The sequence below is a fragment of the Anas acuta genome, chromosome W, assembly GCF_963932015.1.
Source record: "Anas acuta chromosome W, bAnaAcu1.1, whole genome shotgun sequence".
NCBI lineage: Eukaryota > Metazoa > Chordata > Aves > Anseriformes > Anatidae > Anas > Anas acuta.
Window position 1 is genome coordinate 15,685,065 of NC_089016.1, and position 15,537 is coordinate 15,700,601.

At 44.7% G+C, this 15,537-nt stretch overlaps 2 protein-coding genes across 17 annotated transcripts in view; both read left to right on the plus strand.

Moving 5' to 3' along the window:
- LOC137846966 (uncharacterized) overlaps window positions 1-15,537 on the plus strand; it is a 456,759-nt gene that overhangs the window by 239,874 nt on the left and 201,348 nt on the right. The gene's annotated exons all lie outside the window — the stretch shown is intronic.
- LOC137846955 (SET-binding protein-like) overlaps window positions 1-15,537 on the plus strand; it is a 325,858-nt gene that overhangs the window by 223,246 nt on the left and 87,075 nt on the right. For all 16 annotated transcript variants that reach the window (XR_011090674.1, XR_011090675.1, XM_068665064.1 and 13 more), the window contains one exon: window positions 1,271-4,730. Coding sequence is in view for 14 of the 16 variants with exons in the window: in XM_068665064.1 (XP_068521165.1) it covers window positions 1,271-4,730 (3,460 nt within the window). In the remaining 2 variants the exon portion in view is untranslated. The remainder of the gene's footprint in view (window positions 1-1,270; window positions 4,731-15,537) is intronic.

Sequence of the window (15,537 nt, forward strand, 5' to 3'; positions counted from 1 at the left end):
GTTGCCCAAAACTAGGGACGCATTGTTTCCCAGAAAACTAAGTCTGAAGGACCTCAGAGCCCTGTTATGCTGACCCCAAAATCTCTGGCGAACACCCCAAGCAGGGATCTAATGTAAGGCAGCTGATAGAAACTTAATTGTAACAGCATGTTTGCAGGAACATGAGATGCTAAGCAATTACTTTCTATTGTTCTTTCCTTGGTTACGCATTTATTTTAAGTCTCTCATCATTTATTTGGAATTCAGAATAGTGTCATTGCAGTTTGCTAAGAACAGTTTGTTTGTAGTACTAGGTGTACAAATTCAGTTGCACAGTTTGGTCCAGAACTTTAGAAAATATAGCACCTAAATGTCACAGGAGAAAACAAATGACTAGAAGAGGTCAGTTATGGAAAGTAAAATGTAGGTTTATTTGTTTCTTTTAAGACATTTTAGAAAAAGGTACAGATGTAACAAGTATAATTTTTTTATCTGAAGGATACCTACCAAGAAAAAAAGCAGACTTTCTTTTACTCTATAAAAGTTTTCGGTGTAATTCTGCCCTTACAGTTACCCCTGCAGTTTGAAAGGCTTCTGTTGGATTAGAAATCATATTGAAAATATCTCTTACCAACAATGCAAATAGCAGATTATTAAAATTGAAAAATAATAATGCAAATCTTGAACCTAACAAGCATACCCAACACACTTGATGCTATGCTTCTCGCTTTTAAGCACTGATTTTGTGGGGATGACTTCTAAGCGAAAATTAAAGCAAGTATATTTTTGCAGATTTTGGCTTCATGGGGAAGTGAACTCATGGGTTTTCCTCTTGTTGTAACTTCCTAGATAATTCTGCATTCTTGTTATTTACAATGGGCTTAATTCTGATCATCAAGTTCTGCAAGGGATTATGTTTAAGGAAAAAGAGATTCTCACCAGGAGGCCGAGTTACACCATTTATCCATTGAAAAGGAATATTTTACTTGTTTTTTAAATTAAAAATCAATAGAAGATGTTTCCTCAGCAAATTAGCATTTATAGAAGTATTTCTATTGTTTCTATTTCTAGAAGTATTTCTATTGTTTTTAGAATGGGAAAACAAAACTTGTTTACAGTGCATGAATCTAAAAACAAATTTGACTGAAGTATTTTATAAAGGCTGCTAACCCTTATGAGGACCTCAGCTTAGAGGAGCTGTTATTCACTGTACAATGAAAGAGCTGCAGCCAGTGGTTGTGACTGGACTGATAAACTAACTTTTTTCCTATTTTTTTCTTCTACCTTCCAGGTATATGACAGGCCACAAAAGCATTCTGCTCTGCACTATGATCCAGGCCTCCAACAAGACTTCACTGGTGACACCTTAAAATCAAAGCAACATCAGAAAAGTAGCAACCAGCACCATCTTGACTGGTCAGCAAGCTCAGACACATTATCCACTTCTCAAAGTTGCTTCATCAACACAGAACCCAGTCTAGAAGCAGTTATTTCCACCAAGGTCATCACCCCAGAGCCAGGAGTTTCCTTCAGCAAATCCCAAGCAAAGAAGTCCTGTGCCAGTAGCACATGGGGGCAGCTGTCGGCCAGCAGCAAAGAGCTTGCCATATGCAGTGCAGTCCCATCACCCAACAACATTAGTGTGTCTGCCCAGCCAAGCAGCGCTTCTGAGTGCCATGGGCTGTTGCCTCTTGGTAATCAAGAGGGAGGAGTGCAGCTGGAGGCCCCCGATCAGCCTGCTGGGAGTACAAAGAAGAAGTCCAGCAAAAAGGACTTGATAAGTCAAACCATCCAAACTGCAGACATTGAATGGGTGAAGAGTGCTCAGAAAGCATTTGATAGTAAATCCCATGACAGCATGGAAGGAAAAAAGGAGTCTTACTCGATGGACACTGTGTTGGATGCATCACCCTCGATGCAGAATCCCACTTCTGCTAGCAGTTGTGAAAGTGACACTAGTCATGTACAAATTGCTATCCCAATAAATTCTCTGACAACAGATACATCTGGCCACAAAAGGAAAAAAAGGCAATCTACAAAATCTTCCATGGAGAAAACTATCCAGGAGAAAAGCCTGCCTTCTGCACTTGCTATGAGCAGTGAAGTAGCAAACAGGACTAGTTCTCAGTCAGAGGGGAGTAAAAAAGATCTTCGAGCCACAAAGCCAGGGAAAGTGATTGAAAATGAGTCCCCCTTAGTAGCTGTTGACAGCAGTGTGCTTACTGACAAAGCTTCCCTCAACAGTGCCACCAGACTCAGAAAATCTGTAACTGTGACATCCACTCTCCTATCCACCAATCTTCCCACAGCTAGCAAATTATCTGAGGTCCAGCACCCCAAACTTGCAGCTAAGAGGCGATGGACCTGCAGCAAACCTAAATCTATCCTTCAGGAGATTTCCATGACAGTATCTGAGAAGCTGATGGTGGAGCCTCCTTCAGCCTATCCCATCACACCATCCAGCCCTCTGTATACCAATACAGACAGTCTTACTGTGATCACACCTGTCAAGAAAAAAAGAGGACGACCAAAGAAACAGCCTTTGCTCACTGTTGAAACCATTCATGAGGGAACCTCTACCAGCCCAGTGAGTCCAATCAATCGTGAATTTCCAGGAACAAAGAAAAGGAAGAGGAGACGGAATCTGGCCAAGTTAGCCCAGATGATCCCAGGAGAAGACAAGTCCATCGGTGAACTCAAGTTTCACAAAAAGGTTGGGAAGCTTGGGGTCTTGGATAAGAAGACTATCAAGACCATTAACAAGATGAAGACCCTTGAGAGGAAGAATATTCTCAATCAGATCTTGTCCTCCTGCTCCAGCAGCATAGCTCTGAAAGCAAAAGTCCAGCCACCATCTAGTGCTGAGCCAACAACCATTGATGCCAGACTAGGGAAGCAGATCAATGTCAGCAAGAGGGGGACTATCTACATTGGTAAAAAACGGGGTAGGAAGCCAAGAGCAGAGCTGCAGCCTCAACCAGAAGAACCTAAGACAGCCATCAAGCACTCAAGGCCTGTTTCTAGCCAGCCAGAAAACCCAGCAGTGCCTTCCAACTTGCAATCACTTGTGGCATTGTCACCAGCAACTATTCATCAGCTTTCGACACAGTTAGTGGGGGCTAATGGCAACCTTAGCCCTGCAAGTACTGAAACAAATTTTTCAGAGTTAAAAACTATGCCAAATCTTCAACCTATCAGTGCTCTTCCTACAAAAACCCAGAAAGGAATGCTCAGTGGAACTTGGAAGCTGTCTCCACCCAGGTTAATGGCTAATTCACCTTCCCACCTCTGTGAAATAGGTTCTCTGAAAGAAGTCACGCTATCGCCAGTGAGTGAGTCTCACAGCGAGGAAACCATACCAAGCGACAGTGGAATAGGTACAGACAACAACAGCACTTCTGACCAAGCTGAGAAAAGTTCAGAATCTCGCCGGAGATACTCCTTTGATTTCTGCAGCCTGGACAATCCAGAGGCTATCCCATCCGACACCAGCACAAAGAACAGGCATGGTCACCGGCAGAAGCATCTAATTACGGATAACTTTCTCTCTCATGAGAGCATTAAAAAGCCAAAGCACAAGAGGAAAAGGAAAAGCCTGCAGAATAGAGATGACCTCCAGTTTCTGGCAGACCTTGAGGAACTCATCAATAAGTTTCAAGTGTTCAGGATTTCCCATCGAAGTTACACATTTTATCATGAAAATCCATATCCCAGCATCTTCAGGATTAATTTTGATCACTACTGTCCTGTGCCATATATCCAGTATGACCCATTGCTCTATCTTCACAGGACCTCTGACATGAAATCTAAGAAGCGTGGTAGACCTGCCAAAACCAATGACACCATGACAAAGGTGCCTTTTTTACAAGGGTTTGGTTACCCTATTCCCAGTGGGAGTTACTATGCACCCTATGGAATGCCTTACACATCAATGCCTATGATGAATCTTGGTTACTATGGTCAGTATCCAGCTCCTTTGTACCTGTCTCACACACTCGGAGCAGCTTCCCCATTTATGAGACCTACTGTGCCCCCACCCCAATTCCATGTGAGCTCTCATATGATGTCCACCACTGCCAAGCATAAAACAAAACATGCAGTGCACCTACAAACATCTGTGGGAATGGGCCTTGGAGACATGCAGTCCTCTTTGGTCCCTCCAAAGGTTGGAGGAACAAGCTTTTCAAGTGTCCGACTTCACAAAAGGAAACACAAACATAGGCACAAGCATAAGGCTGAGTGGATATTGGGGATGCATGAAGATCTGAACGATATCTTTGATAGCAAGTCCACTGGCTTCTCCAGCCATGCGATCAATGAAAGGCTAAGTGGCTCAGATAAAGATCTGTCCTTGCTCAATGAGAAAAGCAAGCGTAAGGAGAAGCAGAATCACCAGCATTGTGAAACTGGGCACAAAGGCTCAAAGAGTAATTTCGAAGTGGATACACTGTCTACGTTATCATTTTCTGATGACCAGCAGTGGACACAGAGTAAAGAAAAAAGTGACTCGAGCAATGATCCCATTGACTCTTGCACAAAAAGATACTCTAGTAATACTGAGAGTAATGTAAGATCAGAGTCTCTGGACATGTTTGGTGAAATGAATTCCTCAAGTGAGAAACGGGACAATTATGCAAGTGGGAATAAAAGAAGAAGCTTTGAAGGGTTTGGAACTTACAGGGAAAAAGACATTCAGCCCTTCAGGACAAATAGGAAGGACAGAAGCACTTATGATTCTTTGTCCTCTTCAGGTAAGCTCCATTTTATTCTATTTTACCTTACTGCATTTTAATTTTAATGCTGAACAGAGGGACTTGCTGTTTCCAACAACTATGTTTGAGTCACTAACTTATTTTTGCAGTCACATCCCATTTTGGTCATGTGTTAAGCTGAAACCTTTTAGAAGTATTTGAGTTGTTACCCAGAATTTTCATAAATATTTCACTTGCCTTTGCATATTTATCCTTATTTGGACCAAAAATCCTCCAAAAATCTGGCCATTGTGTTCTGCAACAGTAGCAATTGCAATGCCTGTTGGAAAAGTAGGCATCCTTCCTACTGGGATCTGATGTCTTGGGGTGATTATCATTGCCCAGCCTTTGGGAGTACAGCCACGGTACTGAGCAGTCTTCACTCTGGCCCACAAAGTGTACAAAAGTGTGGGAGGGATTGGTGTCATGAAAACAATAAACCCTAGCCAATTGTGACTCTGAAGAGTTTGAGGACACATGACTTGGAAATGCAAGCTGGGTATATAGGAAGGGAAGGGAGGAAGCTATTTTGGATGTTAACGACATCTGTTCCTCTCCTGCAGTGTTAGGGAAAGGAATTCTTTGCCTCAGGCTATAGCGGCAAGACCAGTTGTTCTCTAGATACCCAGTACCCTGAGCTGGCGGAAGGGGATGGGGATCTGAATGTGGCCCTCACTATCCACGAAGAAATGGTTGGCGACCTGCTACGGCACTTGGATGTGCTCAAGTCGATAGGGCCAGATGGGATCCACCTGAGGTTACTGAGAGAACTGGCAGAAGAACTGGCCAAGCCGCTTTCCATCATTTATCAGCAGTCCTGGCTATCAGGGGAGGTCCCAGTCAACTGGCGGCTAGCAAATGTGATGCCCATCTACAAGAAGGGCCAGAAGGTAGACCCGGGGAACTATAGGCCTGTCAGTTTGACCTCAGTGCCAGGGAAGCTCATGGAGCAGATTATCTTGAGTGTCATCACGTGGCACTTGCAGGGCAACCAGGTGATCAGGCCCAGTCAGCATGGGTTTATGAAAGGCAGGTCCTGCCTGAGGAACCTGATCTTATTCTATGACAAAGTGACACGCTGGATGGATGAGGGAAAGGCTGTGGATGTGGTCTACCTTGACTTCAGCAAGGCTTTTGACACCGTTCCCCACAACATTCTCCTCAAGAAACTGGCTGCTCATGGCTTGGACTGATGTACACTTCATTGGGTTAAAAACTGGCTGGATAGCCGGGCCCATAGAGTTGTGGTGAATGGAGTTAAATGGAGTTAGGTGCATGTGTTGATCTGCTCGAGGGTAGGAAGGCTCTTCAGGAGGATCTGGATAGGCTGGATCGATGGGCTGAGGCCAACTGTATGAAGTTCAACACAGCCAAGTGCTGGGTCCTGCACCTGGGGCACAATAACCCCAAGCAGCGCTACAGGCTGGGAGATGAGTGCTTAGAAAGCTGCCTGGCGGAGAAGGACCTGGGAGTATTGGTTGATAGTTGGCTGAATATGAGACAACAGTGTGCTCAGGTGGCCAAGAAGCATCCTGGCTTGTATCAGAAATAGTGTGGCCAGCAGGGCTAGGGAAGTGATTGTCCCCCTGTACTCGGCTCTGGTGAGGCCGCACCTCAAGTACTGTGTTCAGTTTTGGGCTCCTCACTACAAGAAGGACATGGAGGTGCTTGAGAGAGTCCAGAGAAGGGCAACAAAGCTGGTGAGGGGTCTGGAGAACAAGTCTTACAAGGAGCGGCTGAGGGAGCTGGGCTTGTTCAGCCTGGAGAAAAGGTGGCTCAGGGGCAACCTTATTGCTCTCTATAGATACCTTAAAGGAGGCTGTAGCGAGGTTGGGGTTGGTCTATTCTCCCATGTGCCTGGTGACAGGACGAGGGAGAATGGGCTCAAGTTGCACCAGGGGAGGTTTAGGTTGGATATTTGGTAGAACTTCTTTACCGAAAGTGTTGTTAGGCATTGGAATGGGCTGCCCAGGGAAGTGGTGGTGTCACCGTCCCTGGAGGTCTTTAAAAGACGTTTAGATGTAGAGCTTGGTGATATGGTTTAGTGGAGGACTTGTTAGTGTTAGGTCAGAGGTTGGACTAGGTGATCTTGGAGGTCTCTTCCAACCTAGATGATTCTGTGATTCTGTGAATCTGAATCTTGTCTGAAAGACTGAATTGTACTTTACAGTAGGGAGCTGCATTTGTGATGGCACAGAGGCAGGTGTTTTGCTGCAATATAAATGAATTTAGCTTGGGAGCAAGCCCAGAGCTCCTGCACCATCAGATATTTATCACAAAGCAGATTTCACTCTTGGTTCTGGAAAAGGGTGAGCTTTACTGAACCAACCAACAATGGATGGGATTTTGATGTGCTAAAAAAGAGCTTCAAAGAAACATAATTCATAGCCTTCAAAAAGAAAAGCGAATCAGCAGAGAACACAGAGGGAGCAGGGAATATGTATAACCTGCCAATGTGAGGCTCTTAATTTTTTTATTGACTTGTATTAGATTGAGATCCAAGGTTTGCTCATATTTAAGCCACCTAGACATTTCCATTTCCTTCACTGAGACCAGGGTCTGTGCTATTCTAATGAAAAGCAGTCTAAAATGAGAGCTTATCCTATGGAAACATTCCCATTCACAATATCACATTATATCAGACGAGTTGTGACACCCAGAAATTAGACACTTTGAAACATAGGAAGAGACTGAATTCAGTCCCTGGCTACGTCAGGGTTGCTACATGCCTGTCAAATAACAAAATTCTTCTCTGGCAAGCGATGTGGTAGCTATTGCAGTAAGGAAGCTGTGTCCCAGCAAACAAGGGTTAAAAGTCTTCAGAATTTTTGATGGGTCTTTTTTGCAGTTGTCCACTGAAAGTCACTGATTTCACAGTCTGATAACAGTTGGATTTGTAGCCTCTTTCCCTTCTGAGAAGAAGATGTTTGCTGAGCCTATTTTCCCAATTTAACTTATCTCACTTAAGCACAGCAGATTGTCAAGAAAAAATTCTCTGCACTGGTGAACTCAAAAGAGTTTCCAAATTAGGGGCATAATCCCCACCAGGCTGATTTGGAAATATAATTTGTCAAGAAAAAGTCTATTTCCTGTCATTTTCCTTCTGTTTATTGTCCATGACAATAAAAACATAAGATGGAGTGGTAGAACTTGCAATAGGAGCTTCATCAGATTTGCTGTTTAAACTTGTAAAACTGGTTCTCATTTAAACCAGAATTATTATTTTTATTTTTTGTTCTTCATGATTACAACTGCACAACATTCCCCATGACCTAATCCATCATGTCACAGATTATGAACTGGTTTCTTCATTGTCAAACTATTATTTAGATGGAAAAATCATCAGCAGTTAACTAACCAGAGCCAGCTAACCAGAGCCATACCTTGCACTACAAGGAAAAATACTAAAACTAAACAACTCTGCCAAGAAATGCCTGGAGCCAAGACTGCCCATTAAAGCCTAGGAACATCTGTCTGCTTATGACTGTCTAAGATCTCCATGCAGCTTTTTTCCTCTCTGCCTTTGACCTTCACTGGGATTCCCAACAGAGGTCCATACTTCAGTCTAGCCGTAGCTATTAACTGGTTTCCACTGAGGAGAGATTAAACTTTTCCATGATAACCTTGGCAATATTCTCCTAATTCACCTTGCATTTCCCTGAGGTGGCTAAACAGTGGTTGTCTAATCATAAAAATAAAACGTAAAAGGAAGGGGGGGAAAAAAAGGCACCACATGAGAACACGGCTCTGTCCCAAGAGGGAATTCCATAGCCTGATTGTTCCTGCCATCCTATATTTGTCATCTTTCACAATTGGTTTCACAATATAAAAGTAATAAGTAACAGGGATAAGAGGAGACATCCTAAATATTTAGATGAAAGCTGAAAATAGATTTATATCATCATTTCAGTGTTTATCTGTACTGCATGGGCATTTTGGCATGCTCAGGAATGCCATTTGCAACTTCATGGCATGTTGTTGGAGATGAAATATGGAGCAAAACCCACCCACCCTGTGTAAAGATATCTGTGACAAGAGCTATGAGAGGACCATTTAGTGCTCTTCAGCATTTAGGCTTTGCAGTTAGCTTTGTTGTAGTGTGCTGGTGCAGGTGTCATTGTATTGCTGCTATTTTTATCATTATTACCTGTGTTATAACAGCACTTAGCCATTTCTGAAAAAAAAACAGCATCCCCTGCTGCTATGCATTGGCAATGCATATGGTAGCAAATAGCCCTGCCATATAACCCTGAAGCCTGTGTATAATTTTGTGACCTAGAAATGTTAGGATAAGCCATCTTTCTTTCTTTCTGTAGGAGCTGGAAATCTCTGCAAGAGGGCCAGGTCCCACGCAGGGAGTGCCACTAGCCACCTTGCTTGGCTGCAGCAGGCTTGTCCCATTCCCTGAACAGCACCAGTTTGGGCTGTCCCTGGGCATTCTCTAGAGAGGACCTTGTGAGCTCTGTCTCATTTGGTACATCTTGGAACCTGTTGAAGTTAAAAGTGCAGTGTGGCTGTTTTCCACATGCACTGCCTGTTTCTCCACCATCGCTCTGGAGATCCTTTCCATAAACACTGGTTAATAACTCTTCCCCTTCCTTCCCATACTTTCCCCGTGACCTGTTTCTACCTATTGCATTTTTCAGAGGTTTTTTCAAGATTCCTTGTGCTCACCCAACCTTCCCGTATTTAAAAAGACTGGTTAATGGTACCTAAATGTTTATTTGGCTGCTACAAATGACTACTTTGTGGCATTGGTCATGCCTGTAGGCAAGGATGCAGCAGATGCTTCAGACCCTGCCCTCCCACAGCCTGTACTGTCACTCAAGCACATCTGTAAAGAGATCTTTCCAGCTGTGTTGTTGTACTGGGTCTGGCTGGAACGTTAACTTTCCCTGCAGCAGCCTATACAGTGCTGTGCTGTGCACCTGTAGCTAGAACAGCAGTGTTATCACACCAGGGTTGTGTCTACTGCTGAGCAGTGCTGGCACAGCATCGGGCCTCTCTCTAACCCTCCTAGGGGGTGGGCAAAAAGTGAGAAGAGAAACATCACCAGGGCAACTGACGTAAACCAACCAAAGGGATATTCCATACCATCTGATGTCACACTCAGCAATAAAAGGTGGAAACAGGAAGAAGAGGGGAGGGGTGGGCTCTCATTGTGAAAACGTTGGTCCTCCTCCCAAACACCAGCTACGTGCGTTGAGGCCCTGCTTTAAGGACGTGGTCAATCATCGCTCATTTGTGGGAAGTAGAGAGTAATTTCTTTCCTCTGCACTTCCATATAGCCTTCATTTGTTTTATTTGTTTGTTTCCCTCCCTTTTTTTTCCTTTTCCCCCTCCCTTTTCCCCTTTCCCTTTTTATTTCCCTTTAGTTAAATGGTTTAGTTCATAATAATCTTTCTTTAATTATTATTATTATTATTTCCCTTTAATTAAAGTATCCTTATCTCAACCCGTGAGTTGTTCTTTGCTTTACTTCTTCCCCTCCTCATCTAAGGAGGGGGAGTGAGAGAGCGGTTGTGGGGTTTAGCTGCCCAGCACGGTAAAACTACCACAGTTGTGCACTAAGCCTTGGAGTTGACTCTCTCCCTCTGCTCTGCACAGCCAGAGGTGCACCTCATGCATTTGCAACACATGGGGGCCCCTCTGGCACTCCATGACCTGAGGCACTGTGCACAGCTAGATGGCTGAGCCTTTCATCTGCTCACCAGTTGATGCTAAAACCCCAGGTGAGGGACCAAGGGAGAGGCCACAGATTGGCGACACAGCTGGTCTGGGGAGACTGAGAGCAGAGCTGCGTTTGAAAGAGGTCCTCATGGCAAATTCCTCAGCTTCCTGGCATGTCAGCCTGCTTCTCTTTCATACGTGGTGCTGAAGAAGAGGCTTGAACTGCTGATGAGCAGTCTTAATGCTATAACTTGTGCCTTGGAAAAGAGTAGGAATTGTCAGCCTTCTGAGCTGCAAGCCCACACTGCTGGCACCTTGCACTTGTTGAACCTCATTAGGTTCACACGGGCCTAGTTCTCAACCTTGCCCAGGTCCCTTTGGATGGCATCCCTTCCTTCTGTTGTATCACTGCACCACTCAGCTTGGTGTCATCTGCAAACTTGCTGAGGGTGCACTTGATCCCACTGTCTGTGTCATTGGTAAAGGTATACAAACAAAGGGTGTCTTGCTTGCATGTTAGGCATCATGGCTGAAAGATCAGATAATAAGTACATGGGTTTCATCAGATATAGCACAGATAACATGCACAGTAAATTTCCAGGAATATAAAGTTAATCCTATGCAGCTATTAGGAAGGTAGTAACCATCAGTCTCTGAATGCTGGATAGTTAGCATGACAAACATGCTTTACAAGTTAATGTAACAAGCCCCCCCACCCACTCCACCCCTAAGGTCCAGCAGTGAATGAATTTCTTCTGACTTGACCTTTCCTTCTCAGCTAGTCTGTATGGTGCTGGTTTAAGTCTGAAGGAAATACTGAAGCTTTACCAGCTTTAGGAAATACTGAAGCTTCACCAGCTTTAGGTGAAGGATGGGCATCACACAGTGAGTAGTGTTTGGCCCTAAGACTGGAGGGGGGAAGAGAGGCTGTGCCACGTGTACATACGTACATACCAAACCACATTCAGTAAATGCACAACTCTTCGCTGTGATTGCTTAAAGTTGGTTTTAATGTCTTTATCTTGAAAGTGTCCTTGTTCCTGTTAAAAAGCCTTATGTTGGTTGATTAAACCTTCCAAAGGAAGAGTAGGAGGAATGCTGGAACAGGGGAGAAGTGACAATCAAGTGGTTGAACAGCATTCATCTGATGTCAGTACAAACATACTTATAAGCAACCATGCGCTGCTGAGGAGTGCCATTTATCCAGATGAGCTTTCTTCCCTGACAAAACTCCCCTCCACGGCTCAGTTTTCTGCTGGAACGGGCCATTTCCATGCAGCACAGAATAAATCTCTGGTCATCCTCTCTCAGAAGTCAAATGTGTTATTGTGATTTAAAAACAAGACTGTGTTATTGTGATTTAAAACAGGACTTGCTATGAGCAAAAACAAACATGGTGAAATATTGGCAAAGCCACCACAAGGGTTTTGTTGTTTCAGAAACAGCATATGCACTTCTAGACTATTATCATGAAGCTTTAATCACCCAAAGTTTTACTACTTTTCAGTAGTGAGTAAAATTATTTCTTCTTCTGAATGTATAGGGAAGACCCAGACAAATAAGAGTAGTCAACTGCCTTAGTAATCAAACTTTGCTGATATTTGTATATTATTTGTATTTGTATTATATTTTTATATTATTTTCCATTAATAATATTTAAAAATATATAGATAAAATATAAATAATAATAATAAATATTATGTAATGATATAATAAATATAATGATTATTATATGATGATATGATAAATATAAATAATAAATAATAATAAATAGATAAAATATATTTTATCTGTAAAGATCCAGAGTTACAGGGTTGGTTCATTATTCTGTAGTGAATATATTTCAGGAATAGTGGAAATGGGTCCAACACTATATTTGATGAAAGTTTTCTCATTTGACCATCCCAGAGATACACTATGAATGTCTATCCTGACCAGGTCTTGTGTGTATGCTCATGGATGCACCTTTACATACTGGGACAACCAGGGAGAAAGGACAATTAGGGGAATGAACAAATTTCATTGGATATCGATTCAAACACATGCATAAGTCGCCTTCCTTTCTTCAGTAGCAAGATTTGACCCAGTGGCACCTAGGTGACATGTGACAGTGCGTGCACAGACGTGGAGGTGGACTGATGTGTGGAGTGGGGTTTGGAGACCTATCTTACGTATCGCAGTTTTCTCATGTGACTCCAGAAAATATCTAAACAGGATTAAACCTCAGCATATGTCTGGAAAATGGGGATAAAAGCAGTATCCTGGTGCAGAGAGCCATGATGAGTACTTGAAGTGGATGGGAGAAGAGCCAGGTGCGAACTTCACTTGCCAGGGACGTGTGGAGCGTTCGTCACCCTTCCTCTTCCCAGCTTGGCTTCTGCCAGTGGTTTCCTCTGACACCCCAGGCCCCTACACAGCTTCAGGCAGCTGATGTTTCCTGCAGCACACAGACAGCTTAAATAAACCGGGAGCAAACTGTGAGGAACTCGCCTGGCTGATCCCAATGGCAAGATACAGCACAGCCAAGGTTTATTCTATCTATGAGTAACTCGCAGGTCTTAGTGAGGTTGTATGTGAATGACATCAGCATATCTGATCACAAACTGCAACCCAAATACAATGTTATACACCACTAAAAACAGTGGTGAAGGCATCTAGGTAGACTTTCCCCAGTGATATCACGGTACGTGAATCAGCAGCATGCCAGTGAGGAGAGGAGCAGGGCAGCCTGCAGCTCCTGTGATGGAGGATTTTAGCGTTAGGTCCCATGCTGGGGCCAGCAGTGATGGAAAGGCTTTGCCACTCCTGGGCTGCCTGGCTCGTCTCTTTGGTTGGGGACCAAAGGGACAAGGGCAGTGCAAGGACAGCAGGTACCCTCAGCATTGATAGCAGGAATGCGTGTAGGGCTCGGCACACTGTGACAGTCAGGCTTGTGCTCCTTGCTTCAGGAGAAAGGAGACTTTACTCACCCATGCCATCAACTGAACAGTGCCTGTAGCTCTCGAATTAACTCTTTCTCTGACTGAAGGATCACCTTAGCTTCTACCCCACTGATGTGCTTGTTGTCCTTTTCACTGATTTCTTAGGAGCCCCTCAGTGGTCCTTCCTCTGAGGGTACGAGGTCTCTGCAGAGGGCACAAGCTGACATTTCAGCTCTGCGTCTTCGGCCTTTCTTGCTTCCAGTGTAGGCAGGGAAGGGAGCAACAGTCAGTGTTGTTTTCTGTGCCAGCTCTGATTACTTGGCATAAGAGCACTTAAGTAAGTTTGAGATGCTTGGTTTGCTTAAAAAAGAAAAGAAAAAATCCTTGGACTATTCTAGGATCTCTTTGCTGCCTGAAGTCCAGTCTGGACTGATAAATGCTTGGGCTTATCCAAGGCCTGGGATGTGTTGAGTTGCAGTATATTTGTCATTTTGATGTTTATTTTCTATTAAAAAAAATACTCTGGGAGAGCAAGTAGTTCAAAAAATAGTTAAACTCCAGATTCATGCACATTTCCTGTTTTCATAGAATCATAGAATCATAGAATATCCTGAGTTGGAAGGGACCCTTAAGGATCATCAAGTCCAACTCTTGACACCGCACAGGTCTACCCAAGTTCAGACCATGTGACTAAGTGCACAGTCCAATCTCTTCTTAAATTCAGTCAGGCTCAGTGCAGTGACCACTTCCCTGGGGAGCCTGTTCCAGTGTGCAACCACTCTCTCTGTGAAGAACCCCTTCCTGATGTCCAGCCTAAACTTCCCCTGCCTCAGCTTAACTCCGTTCCCGCGGGTCCTGTCGCTGGTGTTAATGGAGAAAAGGTCTCCTGCCTCTCGACACCCCCTTACGAGGAAGTTGTAGACTGCGATGAGGTCTCCCCTCAGCCTCCTCTTCTCCAGGCTGAACAGGCCCAGTGCCCTCAGCCGTTCCTCGTACGTCTTCCCCTCCAGGCCTTTCACCATCTTCGTAGCCCGTCTCTGGACACTCTCCAACAGTTTCATGTCCTTTTTATACTGCGGTGCCCAGAACTGCACACAGTACTCGAGGTGAGGCCGCACCAGCGCAGAGTAGAGCGGGACAATCACCTCCCTTGACCTACTAGCGATGCCGTGCTTGATGCACCCCAGGACACGGTTGGCCCTCCTGGCTGCCAGGGCACACTGCCGGCTCATATTCAACTTGTTGTCTACCACGACCCCCAGATCCCTCTCTTCTAGGCTGCTCTCCAGCGTCTCATCGCCCAGTCTGTATGTGCAGCCAGGGTTTCCCCATCCCAGGTGCAGGACCCAGCACTTGCTCTTATTGAACTTCATGCGGTTGGTGATTGCCCAGCTCTCCAACCTATCCAGATCCCTCTGCAAGGCCTTTCCACCCTCAACAGAGTCCACAACTCCTCCAAGTTTGGTGTCATCAGCAAACTTGCTCAAAATGCCTTCTATTCCTACATCCAGATCGTTTATAAAAATATTGAAAAGTACCGGCCCTAAAATGGAGCCTTGAGGGACCCCACTGGTGACCGCCCGCCAGCCTGATGCAGCCCCATTTACCATAACCCTTTGGGCCCTGCCCGTTAGCCAATTGCTCACCCATCGTATGATGTTTTTATTTAGCTGTATGGTGGACATTTTGTCCAGTAGGATCCTATGGGAAACCGTGTCAAAAGCCTTGCTGAAGTCCAAAAAAATCACATCAGCTGGTTTCCCTTGGTCCACCATACGGGTGATCTTATCATAAAAGGAAATCAGGTTAGTTAGGCAGGACCTACCCTTCACAAACCCATGCTGGCTGGGACCAATGACTGCATTGTCCCCCAGGTGCGCCTCAATACGTTCGAGAACCATCTTCTCCATGATTTTACCAGGCACTGACGTGAGACTGACAGGCCTGTAATTGCTAGGGTCTTCTTTCTGACCCTTCTTGAAAATCGGCACAACATTTGCCAGCTTCCAGTCTACCGGGACCTCTCCAGACTCCCAGGATCGTTGAAAAATAATTGAGAGAGGTGCCGCGATGACGTCCGCCAGCTCCTTCAGCACCCGGGGATGAATCCCATCTGGACCCATGGACTTGTAGGGATCCAGGTGGAGTAGCAGATCCCGCACACGTTCAGGGTCGGTTGGGAGTTTGTCATCCCCACCGTCCCGGTCCTCCAGCTC